Source organism: Sciurus vulgaris (genome assembly GCF_902686455.1).
Source record: "Sciurus vulgaris genome assembly, chromosome: 6".
NCBI lineage: Eukaryota > Metazoa > Chordata > Mammalia > Rodentia > Sciuridae > Sciurus > Sciurus vulgaris.
The window spans coordinates 22256619-22284097 of NC_136466.1; the positions used below are offsets into that span (position 1 = coordinate 22256619).

At 46.5% G+C, this 27479-nt stretch overlaps 1 protein-coding gene across 2 annotated transcripts in view; it reads left to right on the forward strand.

Annotated features, from left to right (window-relative positions):
- Positions 1-27479, forward strand: part of ADAM19 (ADAM metallopeptidase domain 19) — an 83492-nt gene that overhangs the window by 25624 nt on the left and 30389 nt on the right. For both annotated transcript variants that reach the window (XM_079144730.1, XM_079144731.1), the window contains 4 exons: positions 8624-8702; positions 14388-14464; positions 23752-23944; positions 24610-24675. In XM_079144730.1, coding sequence (XP_079000856.1) covers positions 8624-8702; positions 14388-14464; positions 23752-23944; positions 24610-24675 — 415 coding nt within the window. The remainder of the gene's footprint in view (positions 1-8623; positions 8703-14387; positions 14465-23751; positions 23945-24609; positions 24676-27479) is intronic.

Consider the following 27479-nt stretch of genomic DNA (forward strand, 5'->3'; position numbering starts at 1 on the left):
AATGCCTGCCCCCTGCACGGTCTGTGAATGTTCACAGTGTGCTTTCAAGAATGACCTCCTCTGATCTTATGGGAGATGCAGGTGCCAGGGGGGAGGGCAGGAAAAGCAAGCCTGCCTCTTGCCTGTTATCTTCCCATCTGTCACGTGACAGGCCTCCATAAATATTTGTGCGGTGAGTGGGCTTGCAGATGTAGGGCTCATGGCTCTGTGGAGGTACCACAGCTTGGCCAAGCACTGAGAGCAAACACGCAGTTAAAGCCAGCCATGGGGAATGGGGGCTTCCCAATGCCACATGACCTGCAATTTGTACTGTTTTACACCACCCCCCATTACCACCAGTAAGCGATTATTGATAAGATTGCATGAACAATTCTTTCTCTCTGTCTTCTGGGGATGTCTGGATGGCCTAACTTTTGGATTAGCTAGTACAAACATTTAACTTATTCGAGTTTATTGAGACTGATTGCTTTAGAAACAAAATACAGCTGTGTGATGTTGAGCTTGTTGCTTTTACTTTTTCAAATTCTTTATCTATAAAAGGAAGGATGGGCAAGGCCAGTAATATATCAAGATTGTTTTGCTGCAGTAAACTCCATAACCTACGCACTACCTCTGCCCCTGGTGGTGGGGGGCACTTTTTGGAAGTGATCTGAGGCTACACATAGAATGAAGGAAAAGCTGAAGAAGTGGGGTTTGGAAAGGATGGGATAAAGGAATTTATCATCCCTTCAGCTGCTACCACTGAGAAAAGTGACTTCCATGCACATATCCATATCATTCTTCTTGAAATTCAGAGATGAGATCTGACTGTCCAGGCTTGTCCTGTACCATGCACTTGGCCAGGCAGAGGCAGGAACCTTGACCAATTCTGGGTGCCTGAGTCAGCAGTGCAATGAGAGGGGTGTGTTTCTCTAACTACAGACCAGGCCACTGTTGTCCCTAGAAGGTGGGATGGATGCTGAGCCGACTGGAAGAGCAGATGCCCCTATGATCTATGAGGGCCTTTCAAGTTCTGATGTTCTTGACTCTGGTTGTAATTTGTGCTTTAAGTCGTTTGGGAACATTGGGCACATCTAGAAAAGTTATTGTAAGATTTAATCAGAAGCTAAGCACCAACATTTAGGGCAGGTTAGTTTGTGGTCTTTAGGGTGTGATCCACCTCATTTCCTCCTTCCTACTCAAAGGTTCAGTGATCAAAGAGGGCCCTTTCTTCACCTCCCTTGTGCCTTATCCACGAAGTTTATCTTTACAAATGGCAGTTTCTCACACCTCTTGCCCTAGCACTTCCTTCCAGGTTATCAGTGACATCAGCTAATCTGATATAGGAACACTGCGGTTAGTTACCAAAAGAGGCTACTGTCAGGCAATATTTTTGCTTTTAAATTTTTGTATTTCTGAGGAAATTTTCATTTCTCTGAGCTGTTTTTAGTCACTTCCAATCAGTATCCATAATGGGCTATTTAGGATACTTTCAAACAAAATTGTAAACCCTCCTTGGTGAGCCATTTTGAGGGCCACTCAGGTCCCTGCAGGTTAAGCAACTCCATCCCAAGAAGTCGACCTCTTTGTGCAGATAGGTTACTCATCTTCATGGAGGCAGCCAAGAGGGGGAGAAGAAGAAGATTAAATAAAGATCCCACTGGCCAAAGGAGTTAGCACTACTCATCCAAACATCCACTGGTATAATGGAGAAGCAAATCACAGGACCAGAAGCTGGTTGTAAGGGTGCCAGGTCTTGTGAGGGCTTGGAAAAGATATAATGGGAAGCAGTTAGTGAAACAGGAGTGTTGATTTAATGCATTGTTTGGGAACTTCCTTAATAGGAGGCTAAAGACAACATACAGAGATGCTTTGGCTTTTTGCCGGACTCGTGGGTGGCGCCATGTTGCCTTTACAGTGCTGAAAACTGGTCCTTTGGCAATGATGCTGCTTGTGCAATTGAGTCCTTGGGATAGGAGGAAGTCTGGGCTCTTTACTGTAGGAACAACCTTTAAGGTTGCCCCTTCCTTGGCCTTTCTGCTCTCTTCAAAAAGAATGTCTCTGCATGTAGGCCCCTGGACTTATCAATGCCTTATTTGGATTTGGGGCCATGCCTCTGGCATGTCTGTCTCCATTCCTTTGGAGTCAGAGGAGGAATGAGCACTGGCTTGGAAATCTTGGTTCGGAAACAGCTCCAGTTCACATCTCCCTTTTTCTTTCACTCTCTACAAAAACCAAAATAAGATCAGGTGCAGTCAGGCACACCTGAAATCCCAGCTACTTGGGATACTCAGGCAGGAGAATCACAAGTTTGAGACCAGCCTGGGAAACCTAATGAGAGTCTATCTCAAAATAAAATCTGAAATTAGAAGAGCCAGGGATGTAACTGAGTAGTAGAGTTCCCCTAGTACCACAAGATAAATAAACATACAAATAAAATAATACTGAATTTGTTATTTTTGTCTCAAATATGGACCGGCATAGACCATAACATTAGAATAACACTCCCTGCTTTTCAAAAAGGCTTCCCAGTGCATGTCTGTCCTAAACACCTCTCTTTCTGTTTGATGGGAAGGAACTCTGAAGCTGAGTAGCCTAGGACTTGCCCAGTATGTCCTAGTTCATTTAAAATATTAGTATAAAACTTATAAACATACCTAAAAAAGAGAGAGACTAGTATTATGAACACCCAGATGCCTGTTAGCTGGAGTCAACAATTATGCAGATTTTTCCATATGTGTTCATAGCTAGTCTTGGAGAAAATAGTAACAATTGATGTTGGTAGATTGCAAAGACTTTATACTTCATAAAGAATTTTTTTTCACATTTGTTCATTATATTTAACAAGTAGTCATACAGTTTCTCTGTGTGCCAGGCACAACTTCACAGCAACCCTGAGAAGGAGATTCTATCATTTTCCCCTTCATATAGATGAGAAAACTAAGGTACAGACATGTTACTGACTTGCCCAAAGTCGCAGAACTTTTAAGTGTCAGAGCTAGAATTTGAATGCATTTTCCCATTTGATCGTCCTTCATTGCTATGAGATAGTAATTATTACCCTGTTCATTGTGCAGTCTAGGAAATGAAGGTGTTTAGGTGGCTCAGGTGGAAATAATTCTCATACAGATAAACAGCCAGCACTTACCTATTTTTTTTTTTTTTATTGAATTAATGGAGTAATCAGCAAGATGCTAAAACTGGTGTAAAGCCAGGGATGGGAATGCATGTCACAATCCCAGGAACTCTGGCTGAGACAGGAGGATCACAGGTTTGAGGACAGCCTGGGTAACTCAGCAAGACCCTGTCTCAAAAAAATTAATACATAAAAAGGACTGGGATGTAGCTTGGTGGTAGAATGCTCCTGAGTTCAGTCTCCAGTACTGGACTGGAAAAGTAAAAATAAAGGCAAAACTCTGCTTCCCCAGTGGAGACTCGAGAGCCTTAGCCAGGCCTTGGTTCTTTTAGAATCAAGACCTGACAGCGCTCTGATGTGACCCTGAGAGGAACTACAGTCATTTCTGGCCTTATTTCAGGGCTTGGAAGGACAGTCACAAAGTGTAGCTGGCACTCAAACCAAGGCATTCTGAATTTAGACTTTCCCTTAATGCTGTGCTAGTATCAACCTCAGATTTTTTTTAAAAAGTTGATATGTAAAAATGGTACATATGTGTCAGTCAAGTTTGGAAGGTGAGTTAGGAGGCTGGGAGTGGGGAAGAGAATTGGAGTTGATCAAAAAAGCATCACCTGGAAAGACTAAGAATGTAGATCGCTTGGTCGGTACTCAGAGAACGTCATCCTCAGCAGGACTGGGAGAGAGGTTGGGATCTTACGGTTTTTCAGAGCCTTTCTGGGTGTTGTGTGGTTACCAGGCTGAGTCACCATAATGGTGTTACGAATGTGGGCCTTGCTGTCACTAACTCTGGCAGGCCGAGGCTCTTCCAGGCCAAATGAGAGGGAACAGCAAGGCTGCACCTCCCTAGGCATCGCCCGCCGAGAAAGACCGCCATGGAGGAGGCGGTCAGGGTGGACCCTGGAATGAGCAGAGCACCTGGAATGAGCTGATGCTGAGCCTGTGAGCCCTTGGCGAGGGCTGTTTCTCAAGGTGGTTTGGACATTGTTATCATTGTATTTCCCCCAGTTTGCTTATCTGATGATGGAGGAAGGCGGGTCGAGCTCCCAGAAGATGTTTTGCTGATTTATTTTAGTCTCTCTGCTCCTCCCTCCCAAGAGGGAGTTTTAGCTTAGAGAGGCTTTTGCAATTTGTCTGACAGTAAATCCCACTTAAAGAGATAGTCCGGGGTTTGAAGACGCCATGCCTTAGGAAAGGCAGATCAGAGCTGTTTTCAGATTGCAGCATGTTTGGGGGGTCCTGGATGCTCGAACAGAAAGTTTTCAGATTGCCAGGGACAATTCTGTTCGTCCCTGGAGTGTGATCTTATATTTTATGACTGGTATTTGGGGGACAACTTCTTTTCTTAGGTGGAATTCAGAGGATACAGCTTTGCCCAAGGACTCTGAGCAATCATGTTTTCACCCAAAGACAGCACTCCAGTGCCAACGGCCTTTATTGAGAAGATGCTGTGATCAGGTGGAGAATGTGCTGCTGATCGCTGCCTGCCTCCGGGCTCCTGAGCACAAAGGAGATAGGGCTGGAGGGAATAGGCTACAACGGAGTGGCTTTTCTATCAAAGCCAGCAGAAGGGGGTGGGGTGGGAAATCTTGGACAGCCGTCCTCTCTTCTGGATGTACATCACTCGCGACTTGTTTCCTGAAAATCCTAATGTAATCCAGCGGTGAAAGACAGCTTCCTGCCGATGTGCTGAGCCAGCCCCTTGTCAGGGAGGAGATGAGAACAAGATGTGGTCAGAGAAGGGACAGCTGGGCCAGACCCGGCCACTCAGTGTCCATGCTGTATCCTCTCTGTGGGGATAGCAGTGTCTTTTGTCTTGAAAAAGCATCAGGGACCTACCTGGGCACAGGGGCATGGATAGCTCTGTCTCAGGGCAGTGGGGAGCATTTGAAAGCAATACTTTGTCCTCTCTTGGTAAAATCATGCTGATAGTGATAAAGCATGACTTTTCCTTTTGCTTCTAGAAGGAAGGACCTGACTGAATCTGCAGGTCCATTTGAGGAAAGGGTTATTTCAAGAGAATTAGCCCTGAAGTTCTTGTTTATTCACTTTTTCTTCTCATCAGACTTTCACATGCAAGAGCTCCTAGTCTCCTTTTGTGTGTGATATCATATATGATCTCAAGGTCACTTCTCATCACCATCAAATTGCAGTTTGGTCTATAGGTTCTGGGCAATGGTTGAGTTTTATGCTTCTACCCAAGAGAAATAGAGCCTCAAAGTGATTAAAGAGTGGGACCAACAGACATGTGGCTGGAATCTGACTCTGACACCATGCCGTGGGCACTTGGAGCTTCCATGTCCTCAAGTACAAAACTGGGAATGAACGAGGACCTTACTGACAGGTGCACCGTGATGAAAAATGAACCAGGCCAGGACCGAGCACTTAGACACCTGCGAACAGTTATGACTGCAAACTCTCTGGGTTTCCCAAACTCAGAACAATCCAGGATGTGGTGGAGGCAGGAAGGTGAGGGGGGGCTTGGACAGCGAGACATGTTTAGACATTTCTAAAGTTGGTTTGAGAACTTGTGGTCTGAGTCTGCCTCAAGAAACATCTGGACAGTTGCTAGAACAGAAGGCGTGGTCCCAGCCAGAGTTTCTGTCAGTTTCATTTGGTCTGGGGTGGGACCAGACAATTTGCATTTTCAAATAAAAGTTGATTTGGAGAGGTGGTTAGGTGGAAGAGAAAGCAGATTGTTCTCTGTAGGTTCAGAAGACAGAATGAAGACTGGTGGATGCCTACAGAGAGGTAGTTTTCAATTCAGTGTAAGAACAGGTAACGAGGACATGTGGTCAGAACTGGAAAGGGTAGTCTCATGAGCTCCCTGCCTCTGGAAACTTCCAGTGCTGAATGGATACCTTGCAGATTCCTGTACTAGCTGGACGCTTCATTCGTTCGTTTATTCATTCTTCCACTTATTTAGAATAAATAGGGGTCTGCCTGATAGGAGCTGGGACCTGGGGAGAGACCTTAAGAGTATTGGAGCTTGCCTTTAGGCAGCCAGAGTGAAGTGAATTTCACCATAGAATTCTTTCAATACTGTGACTCCAAGAGTCCTATGATGACCAGGGGAGACCCTCAGAATAAGAAGCTGCAGAAAGAGCCTTATCTTTTGAGGAGGTGTGTCTGACAGCTGATGAGAATGTGGATGTCGCCAAGACTCACTTTGGATCACTCTCTTTGGAACATCTTAATGTCACTGGATAAATGATTTCTCCCTCTGCTCATACTCAGAAAAGGCTGAGAATGTATGTGCTACAAATGCTTTTCCTGTGGGAAAATTCGCATCTCCCCACTGGCACCCAAGGATAGATCATAAAACCGTGAACCGCTGACCAGCCATGCATTATGCAGCCTGTGAAGGCAGGCCCAGGAAATGGACTGCAGATGTGAGCTAACTATTTTTTATCACCTTCTTAAGTAGGGAGTGAAGGGCTGCGGAGAGTTAGGAAACATAAATTTCATCAGTTTTTCTGGCTTATTCCATCATAATCCCTGTTGAAAGCAATAATGGTAATCATTAAATTTTACCACACTCTGTTCTGTGCCAGGCCTTGGGTCAGCCTGCTACATGTATTATTGTGTTGCTTGATTCTTAAGACACCCTTATCAAGTGGTTTATTATCCTCCTTTTTTTTTTTTTTTTTTTTTTTTTTTTTTTTTTTTGTGGAAGAAGAAACAAAGGTCTGGAGAGGTCAAGTAACTGTAGATAGCTCATGGCCTGAGCCAGAGCTGGAACCAAAACCTCAGTCTTCTAGAGTCCAGACCATGCTCCAAGCTCTGGGTATGCTGAACCTGTCACTCATTCCTTCAGTCATTAGTCAGTAGTTGTTTCCTTCAACAAATGGGAAGCATTGATATATACCAATGAACAAAACTAGATGGCCTCTGTCCTCATGGAGTTTACAGTTTGTTTCCTTCAGACCAAGGAGTGACTCCTCCCCTAGCTCCTGGGCTGCTTAGAAGCCAAGGAGGAAGAGGGAAGGGCTGGGAGACAGATTCTGGCAAGTTCTTTGCTGACCCAATGTTTCCATGAGAAGGAGTTTCTCTGCACCAGCTGGGTTTCGTGTTTTGCTTCTTTTACATATCCCTGTTGGGTTTCTTTTCTTCTTGTCAAGTCTGGATGTTAGCATTGGCTTTCCGATTGCACACTGGGGATGAGGGAATCCGAGTCAGGAGTCAGAGAACTTGGAGCTGGAAGCAGCTCTAGAGCAACTGTACTTATGACCTTCTCTCACTGGGGAATGTCACCTTTTCCACCACCCAGGTTAGCCCTTCAGATTCCTTTGGCTGTCTGTCCTGGCCTCAGCCTACATTTTCTTCTTTTCAAAAGCAGGTCTGAATTATGTTTTCAGTTTCGCAATCAACATCTGATAATTATTTTAAAAATAGATTTCAGAAGCATGTAACTTATGTCGCGGACATTGGCAGTCCTGAGATAATCACCATGAACAACAGGGATCTGCTTCTCCAGTTGTTTTTAATGCATGCACAAGCATATATGATTATTAGTTTTTCATTGAAGTGGAATTGTAAAATTCATACTTTTCTGAAATTTACTCTATCTAACTCCATTTTAGCCATCTTTGCTTATCTGTGTATAGAGAGCTGTATCACTTTTATGTTGTTTGGGGGTCAGAATCCAATTCTAGTAGTGTCTTCCATGAGAATCCTTTTTTACACCTGACCTTGACTTTCTATAGAATAATTGTGCCTTTAATGTTGCTGAGCTAGTTGAAACATCCACTTGGCTCCTTTACTTTTCTTTTGACTTCTGAAGAAATTCTAGGAACCTTGTTGAGTGTCTTCTGGCCTTTGGTGAGGATTTCTCAATCTCAGTTTCAGAGGTCTGGACAAAAGAGAAACCAATGCCCCAGTTTTGAAAGGGAAAGAAAAAAAAGTATTGGATGAGTGACATACGGAATTACCAGGTCTCAGGAAATCTGAAGCTCTAGGTCTCAAAAACTTCAGGCACAGGCAACAAGAGTCTATTTAGACCTTGCAACACTACTCTATAGGCTTTGTTTAAAACGTGGACCAAGCCCTTGACCAGGGCCAGGTAGGACCCGTTGCTTGATAATCCCACTACAGTATGCATCATGGAGAACAATATTTCCTTAAAGAAAAGTTGAAGTGCTGATGCTAAAAATTGGAGCATGTAATGTTGGAAAATCAACCAAAGTTCACAATGGGGTCCATAGAACCTAGAAAATGCTGTGTATGTGTTCAAATGTGTATATTCTCGGGAACTAGAAAGAAAAAAAAAAAAGATTATTGCTTTAGTTCTGTCAGCTTCATCCTGTTGGAGTGCTGTTCACAATGAATATAAAATTAGTGGCATATTCCCACATTTTCTCTATATTCTGTAATGCCTATGGCTGCCCAGTGTCTTCTGCATGGAGATGCTTGGGGTCGCCCTTTCTGCTTTGATTAAAATGACTGACTGCTGTTACCAGGAGGTGGAGTCTATTAACTATAGGTTTAAATGTTTGTTTTTCTTCTTTGCAGGCAACTTTTTGCTCCGGCCTACACAGAAACCCACTACACTCCAGATGGAAATCCTCAGACCTCCATGTTGAAACCTGAGGTAAGTTCAGGTCAACAAATATCTTTCCCAAAGCCACCCTGTCTGGCACCACTCCTAGGGACTGAGGAGAGGTGTGATGGACATGGTGCCTTCCCTAAAGGAATTGCTCCCCCTGACTAAAGACCAAAGGAGCAAACAGGAGACACAAGACATGTCTCACTGTCCTTTGCTGGCTAACAAATAGAATATTTTAGGGTAATTGCATGGATTAAAATTGGTGTAAGGGTGTGGTGGCACACACTTGTAATCCCAGCAGCTCAGGAGGCTGAGGCAGGAGGATCGTGAGTTCAAAGCCGACTTAGCAAAAGTGAGACCCTAAGCAACTCAGTGAGACCCTGTCTCTAAATAAAATACAAAATAGGGCTGGGGGTGTGGGTCAAGTGCCCCTGAGTTCAATCCCTGGTACCCTGCAGAAAGAAAGAAAAAATTGTTGTAGAGCATCATGAAGATGCATTTTCTGGGTATTAATTGTTCACATATTAACAGAAATTTAAGTAAAATAATCTGCTCATACTTCTGTCATCTCACCCATTAGATTTTGATCAGTACCCCACCCCCCGGTTTTTAAATAGATATTTAGGGTTTACAGAGTTGTCATCACTGTACATGCAAATTTTATAGTCTACCTTTTTGATGTGACTTTATGTTAGGAAGGTTTTCTTGTTTTGCATCTGTCTTTATACTGGACATTTCTCCCTTCAAGTTGTTTTTGAGCCAGGATATATGCACAAAGCCACAGATTTATCATTTAGAAAATGGTCTTTTAGATGGACACATGGGTTTGTTTCATCATATCCCAGTGGTGGGCATTTAGGGTAGTGAATCATTTGCATTTGCAGATCATGGTTTGCTAGCTCTTTCCACAGAGATGCCTATGAGAATTTATAGGCTCAGGGTGGTAGTTCTCAACCAGGAGCTATTTCCCCCTTCAGGAGACACTTGGCGATATTCAGAGGTAGTTTTGATTATTACTATGATGGAGGGGTGGGAGATACTCTAGCATTTAGGGGTCAGGGGCCAGTAATGCTGCCAAACACCCTCCAATGCATAGGACAGGTCCTATATAGCTGAGACTTGTCCATCCTCAATGTCAACAGTGCCCAAATTGAGAAACCCTGGGATAGAGTGACACCCTTCTCAGAGTCTAGGCTGATGGGGTGGAGTAAGGAAAGGCCAAGCAGGAGGGGAGGGCCTTCTGCCTTTGGAGCAGAGCGAAATGGACTCCTGGGGCATGTGGATCTGAGTTGTGGTATGGAAGTGGGCAGGGACATCCTTCTGTCTCAGTACTATTCCAGCAGCTTCCCTGGAACCTGAGGTTCCCACCGGGCCTATGCTTTGAGATATCCCGGCTAGAGTATAAATATCTAACAAGACAGCAGCAACCACTATCAGTCATTAACAGTTTGGAGCAGTTTAACAGATTACTCATGAATGGGTCAAAGGATACAGCACAGGTAAGTTTTGGTAGATCTAAGAGATCTAGAGTGTGGTATCTAGATAGTTGAGGGACACTGTTGTATTTCAGGTCATGAAAGTCAATAGTTCATGCACCTTTTCCACCAAGACCTTCCTGGATAGGGAAGGAGTTGGGAGAGCGGCCAGAGCCAGCAGCAGACATGTTGGACTGTGTCTTCCCATCTTCGAGGAGGGTGTCCAGCTCCAACTGCTCATCTCTGCAGTGCCCTTTGGTAGAACTTCTCTTCCCTTCTTGAGACCTCTGTTCTTTGCCTCCGGGAGCAGCAGCAGGGGCTGGGTAACAGCCAGGCATAGAAAGCCCCTAGTGATTACACCCTCACAAAAGCACCCTCCTCCGAGCTCCTCCCACTTCTGTGCCCACAGCTCAAGAATGGGTCTCAGTCCACAAGTTCCCCATGAGCTCATGCTTCCTGCTGTGAAAGACCCCCCGGGGTAGCCCCATCAGACGGAGAAGTTGCAGAGTGCAATGACTTCATGGCTGATCCTTGACTTGTCCTTTGTGCTCTCAGCTTGTGCATTAGGCAGAGATGCTGTAAAGGCCTTTCAGAAACAGAGGAGTGGAAGAGAACCCCCCCTCAGCCCCAGAATCCTCCTTCCTGAAGGTCATATTGACTGAAGCACATCCGAGCTGAATCCTGGCACCACTCGCTCTTTTCTTACTTTCTTTGCTACTGGAGTCCCTACCCAGGCCCATGGGGCTCCCGGTCAGCTCATCTGGAAACAGAAATCCAGGAGCAATAGCAATGGAATAAACCACTTAGGGGCTCTTGACTCCAATGGTGAGGTCTACACTCTGTGACCACAGTTGGCTGGAGAGGTGGAAGTTCTGGGAACCTTATCAAGACTGTAGCCCTAATCTGGGTCAGCTCATTGGGGGAATGGGTCTGTGAATGTGTTCCAACAAAGAGAGTTACAGGGCTTGGGGTCTCCAGCCAGCATTGGAGTCTTGGCTGTAACTAGCTGTGTGGCCTTAATCAACCCTTTGGATCATACCATGGTTGTTTGTTTCATCTCAAAAATTGGATATGATGATATCTGACCCTTGGGACTATTGGAAGGGTAAGATGAATCACTGATTTTTATGGGAACTTATAAACATGTCTCACAGCCCCACAGTTTACAGATGAGGGAATTAAGAGGAGAAGAGGAAGAGTAACTTGCTCAGAAGTGGCAAGGCTTAGACTGGAACGTGTCTCCTCTGTTGCTTGAGATGCTGGAGGATGACAGAGCTTTGACACATTGGGTCTTTTGTCATTACTGACGCTGCCATAGCTGGGAGAGGCCGAGGGTGGAGTTGGGCTGCTGGGGTTCAAATCTCCACTTTGCTGTGTCACTTTGTGAGTGACTTAAGACCTCTCTCACCTTTAGTGACTTAAAACATGGGAGTAATGATATCTGCCTCATAAGGCTATGGCCAAAATTAAAGTAAAAAAAGAAATCTACCAAAGTCGTCTGTCAGGCAGTTAAGAGCTGGATAGCTGGTAGCACTTACTGTTACTTACATAAGTGGGAGGTGTGAGGATGACATGTGACAGTGCAGGTGAAAGCCCTCTGTCAATTGCAGAGCCTGTTGTAAGAGTCAGTTGTTTTTCTACTTCAGAGAGTGTCTGGGCTGGTACCGTTCACATCAGTCCAAAGACAGGAAGTGGTACAGGGCTTCTTCAGAACCACCTCTGGATTTGAGGTCTCTTTGCTTGTGAAGGTACCAGCATTGTGCAGCTTGTGGCTGACCTATATTTCTGAACTCCTTGACTCTCCAGCAGTACAATTTATGAGCCCCGTTTACCCCATACAGACCTGCCCCCCCCCCTCCCTGGGAGCACTCGGCCCCCTTTCCCCTGGCGAATGCTCCGGTGCTGTGGAGTGTGTGGCCTCACTCTTGAGTTCTAAGGACCAGGTTCAGAACTGGATCATTTGATGATCCACCTCCAGGTCCCAGAGCCCAGGGGAAGGTAGAGGTGCCGTGTGACAGACTGGCATTTGAAGACAGATGGACTCCTGGCCAGAAGGAGGGTTTTGTCTGCCTTACCTTCTTTCACAGGTGCTGTGGGATGTCCCCCCACCTCAGTGAATTTCCTTTGCCTTCCTCTGAAGGTCAGAGTCTGACTTGTTAAAAGTCCAGGAGAGTCTGATGCAAAGAGGGGGCTGGCCCTGTTCCTCCTCCCAGCTGTGTGTATGCGAATGGCCAGAGGAGCCACCGCTGGCCTGCAGATTATCAGCAGATGAAAGGACACCCGTGATCCAGAGACTGGGCCTGAGCTAAGTGTCAGCTTGGCCTGCATCTTCTGATCTGGCTGCACGGCTCAGCTGGATAGGATGTAGAATTGGCACAGCCAAGGCCGTGGATTGGGCCCCTTGGTGGGCTTCCCCATCCCTTGAAGCCTCATTCTGCTTTGAGTGAAGGAGAATTTAATGACACCATGGTCACTCTGGGCCAGGTACGTCGAAAGCCCTCTGTCAATCCTGAAGCTTGCTCTTTGTACGCGGCCCTCCCACCAATCTGTGAGGAGAGTCTGTGGACATTGAAGGCCAGAGAGAGGCTGTGGAACTGCTTACCTGGCTGGCGCATGTGGGAGGCTGGATGGAAACCTGGCCTGGCTGTGCCGACATGTTTGAGTTTTGTTGTTAGACTACACTCATGCCCCGTGCTGGGAGGGAGGTGGAGTCAGAGAAAACACACGTCTCTGTCTGAGGTGGATAAGGAAATGGCAGGCAGCATGGTCTTGGAGATGGGGCCCTTGAACTGTCACTGTCACGTAGGTGAAGACCCTGCTGAGGCTGGGGGAGTCGGGGAGAAGAGATGCCCCCACATCTGCAGCTGCGTGGTTTATAGCTCCTTCGGACCTTGGCAGAACCTCCTTTCCATCCTGGACAGCTCATATCTGAGGACCTACTTGGGAACAGGCTCATAGGAACGTATCCCCTGTTTCCCTCTGTCTTGTTTTGTCCCTGTGTGTCTGCCTTAGCACACAATTGCCTCATAAATACTATGGCTCCCCTACTTATCAAACATTCTGCTAGCACCTCAAACTTTTATTTGTAATTATCTTTTTAAAGCTTCTTCATGAATGAGGAGCTATAATAAGACCACAAGCCCCTCAAAGACTGGAGCTGTGTGTTTCTCTTTGCTTATTATCATATCTCCGAAGCCTACCCAGGACCTGGCACCCAGTGGCGCTCAACAGCTATTTGTAGTGATGGAGGAATCGGCTGGGGTTGGGAGACCAGATGCGGTGAGGTATAATGAGTGGTGAACAGCACCAGGTCTCATGGACCTGCGTGCCCAGTCTGGAGTGCTCCAGGTGCGGAGGGATCCAGGTGTAGAAGGCTTCAGGTGTGGAGGGATTCAGGGGAGAACAAGTATCCTGAGCTCTGGAGGGGATGGTGCATGGTCATTTCCAAAGGCTGCTCTAACAGAGCACCATGAACTTGGAGGTTAAAACAACAGAAAATTTCTCAAAGTTTTGGAGGCTAAAAGTCCAAAATCCAAGTGTTGGCAGAACCATGCTCCCTCCAAAGCCTCTAGGGAAAAATCCTCCTCCTTTGACTCAGAGCTTCTGGTGGCTCCTTCATGTTCCCGGGAGCTTCTCACTCCAGTGTGCTTCTGTCTTCACACAGCTTCTTCTCTTTCTGTGTACGTCTCTTTGTCTCCTCTCCTCTTCTCTTCTTCTTATAAGGACATAAGTTGTTAGATTTAGGACCCACACTAATCCAGTATGACCTCATGCCAATTTAATTACATGAACAGAGATCTTATTTCCAAATATAGTCATATTCTGAAGTTCCAAGTGGACATGAATTTGAGGAGGACATAGTTAAACCCATTGCAGGGGTTTACAAAGGTGACATTGGTGGGAAGTGGGATTCAGGGTTCTGCGGCTGACATCACACCATGGCAATATCTCTGAACCAGATCTCCAGAATCCCTGTTCTCCAGTTAGCAGGGAGACCTTTGAAAATCTCTGCTTCTGTGAGTTCAGCTTCTTCCTCTGTTCAGAGGGCATAATGACCTCTACCCTGCCCACTTCCCAGGATTATTATGGGGATCAAACAAAATGGGGGCTTAAAGAGCTCTTTGCATGTTGTAAAGGTGCTGTAAAGTGAGGGTAGACAGAGGATAAGCTGTCCACCATCTGTCACCTTCATGAGACATTAACATTGCCATCCTTATCAGTGTTACTGCCTGACCAGTGCCTTTCTCTTTGCTAGGATCACTGCTTTTACCATGGCATGGTGAGGAAGGCAGAAGAGTCCAGCGTCACACTCAGCTCCTGCCGGGGATTTAGGTAAGAGATCCTGAAGCTTCAGAGGGTATCTGACACTCTCCCAAGGAGGGGGATTTTCAAGACAAGCGGGACTAACTAAAGGCAAGGACCTTGGGAAGGAGCCCGCTGAGAGTGTATATGGGTAACTCTGAGAAGGGCCAAATTTGGGAGGTACCAGGGAAATGTAGATCATTCACTTATTAACTGGTATTGGGCTTACCTTCACCAAGGAACTTGATGTTTTGAAATAAAGGTTTTATTATTATTTAAGAATTTTAATGCCAACAAATCAGGAAATTTGACCAGAAAAAGAAGGAGTATACTCTGCTATGCGGGCCACATGGTCATGCACTTGCAGTTGTGGAGAGACAGAGGAGCAGGAAGAAATGTGGGCAGGTGCTTTATTGTGGTTTCTGCAGGGAGGAATCTGTGAGGCAGGGCAAGCAGGTTTAGAATTCTCTCCTTTGGACAGTTTCAGGGGCTGTCTGGTGCCTGGGTCTGGGGTGATAGGGCAGGTGAATAGTTACCCAGAAGGTGAGAGCTCAGTAAAGTAGATGGTGGGGTATGGGCTTTGACTGACTGGCCTGCAGGAGAAAGTCTTAGTAGCTGGCAACTGTTTATTGTTTCAGGGAGTTGGCTAACTGTGGGAAGGCCAGTCCCTCCAGGGTCAGCAAGTCCTAAAAGTCAAAGCAACAGAAGACAGGAAATAAGTGACGTGGTGAATGAACCTGAAATTGAGTTTGAGCATTCTTTCCCACTTCTTAGTTCTTCTATGGTAGAAGGATTGATGGGCAGTGAAATGGGAAAGTTAGGGAGAAGAGAAGATGGGAGGAGAAGCAGGAGGCAAGGATAACATTCAATATGGAAAGTCAACTAAGAAGTTCTGTCTAGATGGTGCTGTAAGAGAATGACCCTTCTTTGTCCAATCTGGACTGCCTGCTGGGATCCTACCAGCTGGGTGACCTTGGGTCTCCATGATCTCATTTGTAAAAGGTAGATCAAAAGAATATACACATGATGCGAGGGTTATTTAACATTAGTAGACATCTGATGTAGCACTCAGTCATTTCCAAGGCCTGGCTTTTCTGCGTATGGTCTGCAGATGGACGGCATCTGCTTTCCCTGGGAGCTTGCTCAAAATGTAGTATCTCAGGTCCCAACCACTCCTACGGGTTTATAGTCTGCATTTTACCAAGACCCCAGGTGATCTGTGTGCACATTACAGTTTGAACCTGAGAATGTGTTCCTTTAGCATGTGGATTATATTTCAAGCATTTTTTTTTTTTTTTGTCTCCACCAGCCTGAACTAGTCCCTTAACTATAGCAGGATCTATGCATATAGAAGTGATAAATATCACTTATTTAGACTCCTCCTACTCACCCTTCTCTATTTTCTTGAAAAAAGATGATGAAAAACCAGGATTCTAATTGCTTGTCCTAATTGCCAGGATTCTGATTGCCTATACTGGTGCTAGAAACTGGCTCTATTAAAAAAAAAAATTAAAAAGGAAAGGGAAAAGGAAAAAAGTTATGATCTGTAAAAGTTATGATCTGTAGCATCCACCTGTATACTGGTAAAGTTGCTTCCTATCACAGCCAATTTCGAGTTATCAGTGTGATGTTATTGAAGGCAGAATTGGAAATATGCCCACCACTAGCTCTTAGGAGCTGGTGGGAGTTGGCTCCATTTATGTATACCCTTCCTCTCTTGTTTTTTTTTTTTTTTTTGGTGCCAAGGATTGAACTCAGGGGTGCTTTACCACTGAGCCACATCCCTGGCCTTTTTTTTTTTTTTTTTTTTTTTTTTTTTTTTAGAGGCAAGGTCTTCCTTGCATAGGGACTTGCTAAGTTACTGAGTCTGGCTTTGAACTTTGGATCCTCCTATCTCAGCTTCCCATGCCTCTGGGATCAGAGGCACGCACCACCATGCCCTGATCACCCTTCCCCTCATAGCAATTCATTCGTTCAGTGACTACTTCTTTGGCTCAACAAATTTAACATTGGGTGTCTATTATATGCTGTGTCCTGAACAAGTAGAGGAAGGACAGCCATTGTAATTTCCAGAGTCCTCTGTTTTCTTATCTGCAAAATGACCATCAGTGATGGCTATGGTAGAGATTAAGTTTAAGTGCTTCGTTACGTCTACAGGATTTTACAAGCATGTGGGATACATATCATCCCATAACAGTGAAACCATGCTAAGACAGCCACGCTCCCATAAAAATCGAAGGCTCCTCTCCCCGCAGGCCCCACATGTCTGTTTATGAACTGGGCCAGGTCTCCTCTGGAAGGCCATGTGGTGAGTCGCCAGAGGGAATTAGGCAGGAAATAGGTTTTGGCTGGGAAGCGATAACAGAGTGGCCTCAAATCCCCAACTCAAGCGACTTGGTTGAGCCAAACCAACTGGTCTCAGTGGTGTTTACAGGCCCAGCCACCGCCACCTGCGGGCTGCAAGTAAACAAAGTCCTTCCCAAGAAAGAGGAAAGAGAACATGCAGGTGTGACCTGCTTCTCTCTGCCTCATCCTCTGTCCTCTCCGTCTGGAGCAGTGGGAACTTGGCCTGGCCTCTTGTAAATCATTCCAGCAGCCGCGCTGACAGGGGGAAACCGGGTGAGCTGCCCACGTGTTTCTGCTTAGCGTGCTTCCGTCTGTGGGGCCTGCCAGGGTGTTTCCCAGCCTGTCGCTGCGCACCTTGAGAATCCAAGGTTGTAGACAGCCCGATTTAAGGGCTGGAGACTCCTGCCAGATGGCGCCATTTGGACCCTGGAGGGGGAGCAGCTGCCACAGCAGCAGCGTTCAAACCCGTGGTTTGAGTCTTCCCTAAGGCTTATAAAACCAGGCTGCCGTGGAAAATCTCCATAGTGATCGCTCTCTCCTAGAAACCTGCTCCTGTGACTGGGAAAAATGGGCAGGATTTATACCAAGTGGGATCATCAGGCTGATGAGACAAAGACGGAGGAATTCAGTGGAGCTTCCAAATAGTTGTTGGGTCCTCTCTCCAAAGCAGCTCTGTGGGAGACTACGACTGACGAAGTAATCCCTGATCATAGGAAAAATAAATTCACATGGTATAAAAAAATACACAATGGAAGGTCAGTCTCTTTCTCACCCCAGATTTCTGGATTAAGTCCCCGCCTCCACTATTGTTAGAGTTTCTTGTGCGTACTTTTAGAAGTATTCCTTGCAAGAAAGAAACCTGGACATGTAACGTAGGGTTTGTAATCTTATGATTACGTGGGCCTCTGACCCCTTTGGGCTTTGGGTGGAAGCTATGGATACTTATACACACATGATAAAAAGATGTGGCAGACCATTTTGTTGGGGATGCCAAGTGTCCCTACCCCCAATTCTGTGTCAGATTAAGGACCAACCTCTAAATGTTACCACAACTTCTCACGTGCACAACATCCTTGCAACTGGCACATGTATAAACGTCAGGCAGGAGTGATTAGTGTTTGTGAAGAAATGGAGCCAGTTCTGAGATGAAGTGTCTTTGAGCCTGTGCTTTCTGGGAAACTGTGTGTGTGAGTGTGTGCATCCCTAGCTCATGGTCTATCAGCAGGAGGGGTGCCTGATTGGTGAGTTGTTTATTTTTAAAAGCAATACTTATTGAAAATTGTCATTCTATAACTAATACAGGTTTAGTGTTAAACATTCAAACAGCACAGGAGCGTATAAACTAAAAACAGTGAAAGCTCTCTCTCCTGCCCTGCCCTTAGTCCTGCAGATGGCTTAGTCCTGGAGTGGCTTTGGACAGTGAGCATTGGTATGTGGACTCCATCCTGTAAGAATGAGCCTATGCATTAGGAGATCTGGGATCTGTCCCAGCTCTGCATTAACTTACTAGGTCACCTTGGGCAAGTTACTTTTTTTCTGGGGTTTCCTCTCATCTATCAAACCAGAGAAGACCATATCATTAAAAGTACCCTTTAGCATGGGAAGCTCTGCGCTGCAGAGAGAAGGGGCAGAATCTCACGGAGGTGGGGGCTGGAGCAGAAGGAGGTGGCTCAGGTATATGCAGCTAGCCCCTAAGAAGGGCCCCTAGGATGTGCAAGCTTAGATTCTGGCGTCAGACAATTCCTGGGACAGGCTGCTGCAGTTCTCCAGCCTCTATTTTCTCATCTGTGAGATAGGAATATCAGTATTGATGTCACTGGTGGATTTATATTAGGTGGTGGGCTCCATCTCCTTGAGAGCAGGGACTTTGTTTTAATTATGCTGTACCCCAGTGTTGCCAAAAGCTCGGTCCTTGTCCCCGATGCCAATTCAACAACGAGGACACGGTTTTGAGAAAAAGGAAAAGGAAGATTTATTGCTTTGCTAGCAGAGGAGAAACACAGGGGACTCCTGTCACAAAGGCCATGATCGTGCCCATCAGCAGAAACAGGGGGCTTTTTTAGAGGTGATTCAGAGAAAATGAGATTAGGCAGGAGAAATCAGGAAGGAGAAGATCAGGGAAAAGATAAGGGAGGAGAAGGTCAGGGAAAAGAAGATCAGGAAGGAGAAGGTTAGGGAAAATAAGATCAGGGAAAGGTTGGGAAAAAGAAAACCGTGTAAATTTCAGAGCAACAAGGGATATAATCAAAGCATCAAGTGAACCCCTGTTAACACCAGTGGCTAGAGTTCTTCCTGACCCAGAGCAGATGACCAGGGCGAATGTGTTGAGTGGCTACTGAATAAAGCATGTATGCCTTGCCTGATGTGCCAGCACTGTGCCCAGTGACTGTCTGCTATTCTTTTAATATCTTTTATATTGGTAACATCGCCCTTTGCTTCAGTCCTTTATCAGAGTGATCCCAGGAGATGGACAGTATTATCAAATAACTGACCACGCAGCTTGAAGACAGTGGAGCCAGAATTTGAATCCAGGTGTATCTCACTCCAGAGTCTATGCTCTCTAACTGTGCCCTGCCACCCTGTCCCAAGAGAGCACAACACCTGTACACCTTCTCTTCTCCCTCGGTACCGCCTTTGGAGTTCTCTGTAATCCCTTTCGCGTGGATGCGGATTGGGCGGGGTGGGGAGGCAGGGAAGAAACAGCAGAAGGGTTTTGTCTTAGGACTGGTCCTAAGATCCTAGGTCCTAGGTTGTATCTTAGGTCATGCAGGGATGTTAGTTATGTCCCTGTGGGTTTAGCGCCAGATGGGTGAATTTTCAGGAGGCAGTTCTGATCCAGTTCCTTGAAGGATGCATTTGGTTGAACCTTTCAGGCACTCGTGGGTTAAACACGAACTGCCTGCTGCTGGCCTGGCTGGGCCCGCCCGGTTCCTCTAGACAATTTCATATTTATCATGCTCTTAACGATGAGGAGCAGGATGGAGAACAGAATGGAGAATGGCCTGTGAGGTCCTGCCCCCGGCCTCCTGGGCCCCCCACCCCTGCCTCCTGGCTGACCTCTACTTCTGCCAGTGCTAGCGTTTAGCAAATTAGATCAACCCCGGCTCTTAGAAGGCTAAATGACTGGTGAGTACTCAGGGGAGGGTGGCTAGAGGACTTGGGGGTGATGGCTGGGGAGGGCCCCAGAACCACATTCTCAGAAATTCCGCCATCCTTGTGGATGGGGTTAACGGTAAAGTGCTGGGGCTTGTGCCAGCCTCTCTTCCATGCCCAGGCTGTCTGGGAGGATTGTAACTGAGACACGGGCGGGTGGAGTCACCAGGGGCTGCATTGGGGGAAGTGGGGAGTGACCATAGAATCCTGTTGCTCGGAGGACCGTCAGTGACCTTCCAAGCTGCTGTTTCTCAAACTAATCTGCATACCTCCTGAGACAGATTTGTTTATTTGTGGTGGAAAGACAGGTGCCTGCTGCAGAGTGTGGGCTCCTGGCCGGAGTTCCCGAGTGTGGCTATGCAGGGAATCATGAGGGGACTGACAATACAGATGCACAGGCCTGCAGAATCTGAGTCTCCTAGGGTGGCCTGGACATCTGGGTTCAAAACACTTAGAATATGCTTGTAACTCTGGAAGCTCTGGTCGTAGGGATCTCCGACCCACAGATTTGGAACTAACTGATGGCATAGAGGTTAAGGGCATGGGGTCCAGAGTCTGTAAATCTTTAAATCTTTAGCTCCAGATTATCTGTGAGAACTTATGTAATCTCTCTGAGCCTCAGTTTTCTCATCTGTATAATGAGACCCACGATGCTCCCCACCTTATAATGTGATGTGGGAATGAAAAAAGAGTGATGTTTGTAAACCCAGTGCCTGACACATCAGTGAGCTCTGGGTACGTGTTCTCTCAGGACAGAATGAAAACTGAATGCCTCTGTCTTTCATCACTCAAGAAACTGGAGTCTTAGACAGGCCATTTGGGTAATGGCCAATCACATTTCAGAAGAGAGTTGCTAGCACCTTCTTTTGCAGGTGACTGTAAACTGGGATACTTTTCTGATCCATGCTACAGAGCTATTGTGACAGAGGCAGTGTCAGGTCAGGGTGAAGGCTGTGGGATTCAGAACCAGAAGACTGAGGCTCCAGCCCTTACTTTTACTACCTGTGTGACTTTCGGTTAGTTAATTGCTCTTGCTGAGCCTTACTTTTCCCATTTATACCATGGGGGTAATAGTGTAAGGATCATAAAAGTTGGCACGAATAATACCATGATCCCTGCCTGGTCTATAGCAAAGGCTTAACCTATTGCCACTATGATGATGGTTATTTACTACACTCCAGACATTTTCTTGGTCTCTTCTCTCTTTGCTCCAGAGGCTTGTTCATGTGACATGGGGCCAACTATACCTGTGGCCCTACACTGGAATCTTTACCAATTCTTATGTGGAAACTTCCACTCTCTGGTGTGATTACAGCAGCCACACCCTGGTGCACACAGGAGCATCTGCTGGTTTGTGGTCCAGCCCTCTGTGTTTCCAGCCTTTGTAGCCAATGGGGGAAACCAAGATGGCAGAAGACAATACTGGTCAGCTGAGAAGATAGCTTGGGAACAGGATGCCCTCAGCCACTCTTGCCTCTGCCCTTTCCTGTCTGAATCAGGGAGTGGATGTGACCCTTGCTCTCCCTACTTCACCCCCAACTGCTGCAGGAGCACCTTAGGTGTCCTGCCAAGGGGCTGGGCAGACACTGCTGCATCCGCCTGGGTGAGGCAGCTGGGAAGTCGGCGGCTCCTGGCACAGCAATGAGGTCACTCTGGGATGGGACCTGGGCAGGGTTACTGCAGATCAAAGGCTGGCATTGTTTATCCCAAGAGCATCACAAACTCTTCCCGAAGGACAAAACCTGGACAGACATCCCAATGGGGTGGCAGTGGGGGTGGGTGGGACCAAGGTGACCTGAGAAAGAAGTTCTTCCAGATCGTAGTGGCACGGACTCAGAGTTGGAGACACTTTAGGTTTGGAGCTCTCTGGATGGACAGGAGTCTGAGTAAGGGTTTTGAAGTGCAGGAAGCGCTGCCAGGGCCCTGGGGACTAACTCGTGGGTTTCCTTCTGCCCGGAGCCTTGAGTGCATTCTCTTGCTGTGGTGTGCATCTCACTGTAGGGAAGACGGCAAACACCTGCTGGCCCATTTGTGAGAGCAGCAGATGAGAAAGGGGAGCTCTTCCTCACAGAGTCTGGCTCAGGCCTCAGAGGCCTCGTTGGTAGCCTCAGAGCATCTGCATGCAGTCCATCAGTGTCAGGGTTGGGGAGTCCTCTTTGCCCTCCCCATTTCCATTGCCATGACTGTCCCCACGGTAAGACTGCTTCACGAGGTCAGGAGCATTGCCCATCTTGTTCACCACTTCATCCTCAGCAGATAGCAGGAGCCTGATGAATGTTTGTGGCCTGAGTGGCTTTCCTCCTATGGGCCTTGAGTGATGGATGGCCCTCCGTATCTGTGGGGTTCACGTCTATATTTTCAATCAATCAGGGATAAAAATTTTTGAAAAAAATTTGCATCTCTATTGAACACATATACGTTTTTCTCTTGTCATTTTTCCTTAAATTATACAGTATAACAGCTGGGCACAGTGGCTCATGCCTGTAATCCCAGTGGCTTGGGAGACTGAGACAGGAGGATCGTGAGTTCAAAACCAGCCTCAGCAACAGTGAGGCGCTGAGCAAGTCAGTGAGACTATGTCTCTAAATAAAATACAAAATAGGACTGGGGATGTAGCTCAGTGGTTGAGTGTCCCTGAGTTAAACCCCTGATACCCACCCCCCCACATAAAATACAGCATATCAACTATTTACATCCTATTTGCATTGTTTTGGTACTATAAGTAATCTAGCATTGATTTAAACTGAGTGTTTGTAGGTTATAAAAATTCTATGCCATTTTCTGTGGAGGATTTGTGGGTCTGTGATTTTGGTATCCTTGGGGAATCTGGAACTAATCTCCATGGCTACTGAGGGGTGACTGTACTTAAGGACAAGGATCATGTCTACGTTACAACAGGAACACAGTTGCAGCTGAGTGAGTGGAAGAATAAAATAAATGAACACATTTTATTCTGAATTCTAGGCTAAAATCTATGATTAAGGGGACAAAATTGCCACACATGCTTGGTTGTGAGTGTCACTTCACCGAACAGCTGCCTCGCTGGCAGGGAGCCTTGGGGTCTAGCAGGGACATCATCAGTACTGAATTTCTAGCTTTGCTTCCAAGCATCGGGACACCTGTCTTTCATTTATTTCAGGAGTCCTCATAAGTTAGTAAATTACCATTTTCATTGTAGGGATGAGAAAACTGAGGCTCAGGGTAATTTAGGATGTTTTCTGAGGAGCAAGGAGGCCCAGGTCTCCTCATTGCAGGCCGGTGTGCTTTCTCTGGCCACTGCCTTTTCTGAGTCTATAAAGTTTTGACCTGTGATTATCATCAGCCATGTTTGGTTTGGGAGGCCTTTTAGGATCTTGGTCCTACAGTCCTTTATCAATTTTAACTGTCCTGGGTGCAATTTTTAAATTTTTTTTCTTTTGCTATGCTGGGGAGGGATCCAAGGGGTGCTCAACCACTGAGCTACATGCCCAGCCTTTATTTTTTTTGTGAGACAGGGGTCTTGCTGAGTTTCCCAGGCTGGCCTTGAACTTGTGATGCTGTTGCCTCAGCTTCCTGGGAAACTAAGATTATAGGAGTATGCCACCATGCCCAGCTTTTTAAACACCTCTGACTTTACTAGTTCAGAGAGTCTTAACCGGGAGCCCTGTGGTGAATTTTGGGGGTCCAAGGGCCCTCACAAAGGGGTAAACGGCCCCATAATCAGGTGAAGAACCAATGATCAAAACCAACTGTGCCATGTGCATATGGATCTATGTAAGGGACTTATCCAGGATCCTGGAAAAATCTTTGACCAGTGATTCTATTTCTCCTATCAACAGAGGACTGATCATGGTGAGCAGTAACCTCAGCTACATCATCGAGCCCCTTCCTGCCGGTGAGGGCCAACACCTTATTTACAGATCCGAACATCTCAAGCTGCCCCCGGGGAACTGTGGGTTCGAGCATGCCAAGCTCACCACCAGGGACTGGGCCCTTCAGTTTACACACCAGACCAAGAAACGACCTCGCAGGGTGAGTTTCAAGACTCTCTGTGCAGTAGTCAACTCGGGGCTAGGCTTGTCCCCTCTGAGCACCCTTACTTTGCATCCAGGAGTATTTGTAACTTGAAGGAGAATGGCTGAGAAGAAGGGAAGAACTTTCTTTTTATTCGAAGTCACTATTGAGTGTGAGACACTCTCATAAGAGAATAACTGCTTTGGGGGGGAAATACTACTATTTTAAAAATACTCTGAGATGTTGATTTCAGAAACTATAAGGAAAAAAAAAGTACGCTTCCCCTTTTGAAGTAACCACTTCATTCTGAACACAAAATGTTATTTATACTGAAACTAGTATGTGGTTTAAAGGTTATTTGGAAACTTGGCTGTCAGCATGTTCCCTCACAGTGTGTTGCCCTCTCTTCTACCTGTGCTAGACAGGTCAGCTCATTATTTTTTTGAGAATAAAGGCCTGGATCCCACATCCCAGAGCAGCCTCCAGCAAAAGCCAAATGGCAGATGGGAGGTGTAGCTCGGTGAGGCTGATGGCGGCCACGGCCCAGGCTGTCTGTGGTGTTCAAGTGCACAATGAGCAGGAGGGCTCACCGCCAATTCACCAGCTCTGTCTCTCAGCAGGTTTTGAAATGAGGCCAAATTCATGGTTTCTATAGCTCTGATCTGCTGATATCTCTTCCTTAGATGAAAAGGGAAGATTTACACTCCATGAAGTATGTGGAGCTTTACCTTGTGGCTGACTATGCAGAGGTAAGGGGGCGATGGGTTTCAGCATAGAATCTGCTCTCTTGCCAGGCTTCCAGCTGCTCTGGGGAAATGCTGGCATATCTATCTTTCTCTGGTGTAGCATATGATTTTTACCTTAAATCTAACCAACTTTTTAAAAATTTTTATATTTTTGCCATTTTCAATATAGTTGCTGGGGGTGGGTGGGGACTCAATAAAAGAAGAAAATCTATCCTAGCTTGATACACCAATCAGAAAGAAAATTGGGGCCATTATCTGGAGTGACATTTCTCAAGTGGGTCTGAAGTCCTTTAGGGTCTGATGTTTATTCTTTGGGGGGTCCATGAATCCTCTAGAATTTTTAAAACTCATTTTATATAGAGATAATAAATGTACTCTCTGTCATCTGACTGAATACCATTTTCTTGCCCAGGTGTGGGTTCGTTTTTATAACTACGTTGCTATCAAATGAGAACATAAAGCCACGATTCCCAAAATGTGGTTCCCAGATCAGCAGAATCTGTAGCACATAGGAACTTGTGGTAAATTCAGATTCTTGAGCCCTTCCCCAGACCTACTGAATTGTAAACTGCCAGTTTGGGGTCCTGTAGTCTATTTAAATAACTCGGTGATTTCTGTGTACAGGAGAGTTATGTAAAGAAATAGCAGGTGTTTGGTCAGGTTTTTGTGTTACTGTGACGAAAATACCCAACAAGAACAAGTTAGAGGAGGTAAAGTTTATTTGGGGCTCAGTTTCAGAGGTCTCAGTCCATAGGTGGTTGACTTCATTGTTCTGGGTCCAAGGTAACACAGCACATTATGGAGAAAGAGGCCAGTGAAGGAAAACTGATGGTGGGGTAAGAAAGCAGAGAGAGAGAGAGAGAGAGAGAGAGAGAGAGAGAGAGAGAGAGAGAGAGAGAGAGAGAGACGATAGGCAGGGGCCTCAGAGAAGATGCACTTTCAGGGCATGCCCCCAGTGACCCACCTCCTTTAGCCACATCCCACCTATCTACAGTTACCACCTAGACCATTCAACCAAGGATTAACTGATTAGATTATGTCTCTCATGGTCTGAGTTGCTTAGGGCCTTGCTAAGTTGCTGAGGCTGGCTCTGAACTCATGATACTCCTGCCTCAGCCTCCTGAGCTGCTCATCATATTTTCCCTGATTATTTCTGCATTAACAGGAGCTTTTGGGGGACACCTCATATCCAAACTTTATCAGCAGGGTAGACTTTAACTTATATTCCTTAGTGGGACAGGCTCTGGAATTTGATGAAAACCACCTGGCTTACTCATTCATTTCCTTTATTCATTAACGATTCCCTGATTTTCTGTGATGTGCCAGGTACTCAGGATACAGCTTTCGAGAAGTCAGATGTTCCTCTGGTATCATGGAGTTTGCAGCACAGAAGCTCTGTAGTTCCCTAGTGTGGCAGCCACGGAGATAATCCCTTAGGGAGGCTTCAAGTGCAAGGAGTGGAGGATCCCACATGGTTGAGGACTTGGGGAGGCTTTTCTGAGGTGGCAATGTTGACCATGACACCTGAAGACTGCATTCAGCCCCATTTGTCTAAATTAACCAGATGCTACTTCCAGTTCTCACTTCTGTGAACTCAGCCATGTAACCCAGCCCAGCTTCTGCCTGCTGGACCGCCATGGCCGGGTGCCCTGTTCTCACGTGGTGTGCTCGCCTGGGCTCCCCTGCAGGCAGGGCTCATTACAACTCCCGTCTGTCTTGCACCCCATCCAAATGGGGTTACCAGCTCCCCAAAAGGTCTCCTCTAAGGTGGCTCTACTAGTGCACAATCCCAAAGCCCAGATCCTGAAGCAGAAGCAGGTGGGTAGAGAGACTGAACTTCAGGCCTGGAGAGTGGCCTTCTGGTGTTAATGGCAGGAAGAGGCCGCCTTTGAACTGTGTTAAGGGACAGGAGGAGTGAACCTGGCAGAGGAGTGGAGGTGAAGGGCATTCCAGGGAAGGAACATTGAATTCCACTTTGAGAAGAGTTTAGCTTTTTAGTAACATCAGTATTGGTTTTTCCAGCAGCGTGTGTGTGTGTGTGTGTGTGTGTGTGTGTTTTCATTTTCTCTAGGTCTTTTGCTTCCTCCCAAAGGCAAGTGTGTATAAAGGATGGGGAGTGGTGTGGGGAACAAAATCAAAAGCCAATTTCAAAGCCAGCCGAGGCTCCACGCTCTAGCCCCTGCCCTGCAGGAGGGTTGCTGGAAGAGGGCTGAATCCTTGGGACTCCAGGACACATTTCCATTTAAGCCTTGTATCTAAGATCATCTAATAAAGAGGTCTTGAGCCTTTTTTTTTTTTCCAGCCACAGCATCCTTTGTCAAGCAAAAGCCCAACAGTGCAGTATATAAAACCCAGCTGCTCCAGTCGGAGGGAGGGCTGGTTCTCCTTTGCAGCCTTGCAGTCTCCTCAGTGGAAACTTGGAGCAGAATTTTGAATGTATTTATTTCCTGGTGCTGGGATGGAACTGAGGCCTTCGTGCATGCTAGGCAAGCGCACTGCTACGAAGCTACACCCCCAGGGAGGTGCAGGCTTGTACACCCACTAGGCAGGAATGTCCAGCAGCCATAGAAGCAAGGGTGCTGAGACAAGGCAGCCTCATGGGCTCTGCATCAGGGCAGTGAGTACAGACTATTGGATAGGGACAGGGAGGCATGGCACTGCTGCCTCAAGGGATAGTTGTCACTAGTGGAAATGAGCCAGTGGCTTCCTGCTCCCTGGGCCCAGGTGTTAGCTCCTGGGGTGGATCTCAGCATGTTTGCTCCTTAGGTGAGGTGGAAGTTCAGGGGAGCAGCTGAGGGTGTGGCATT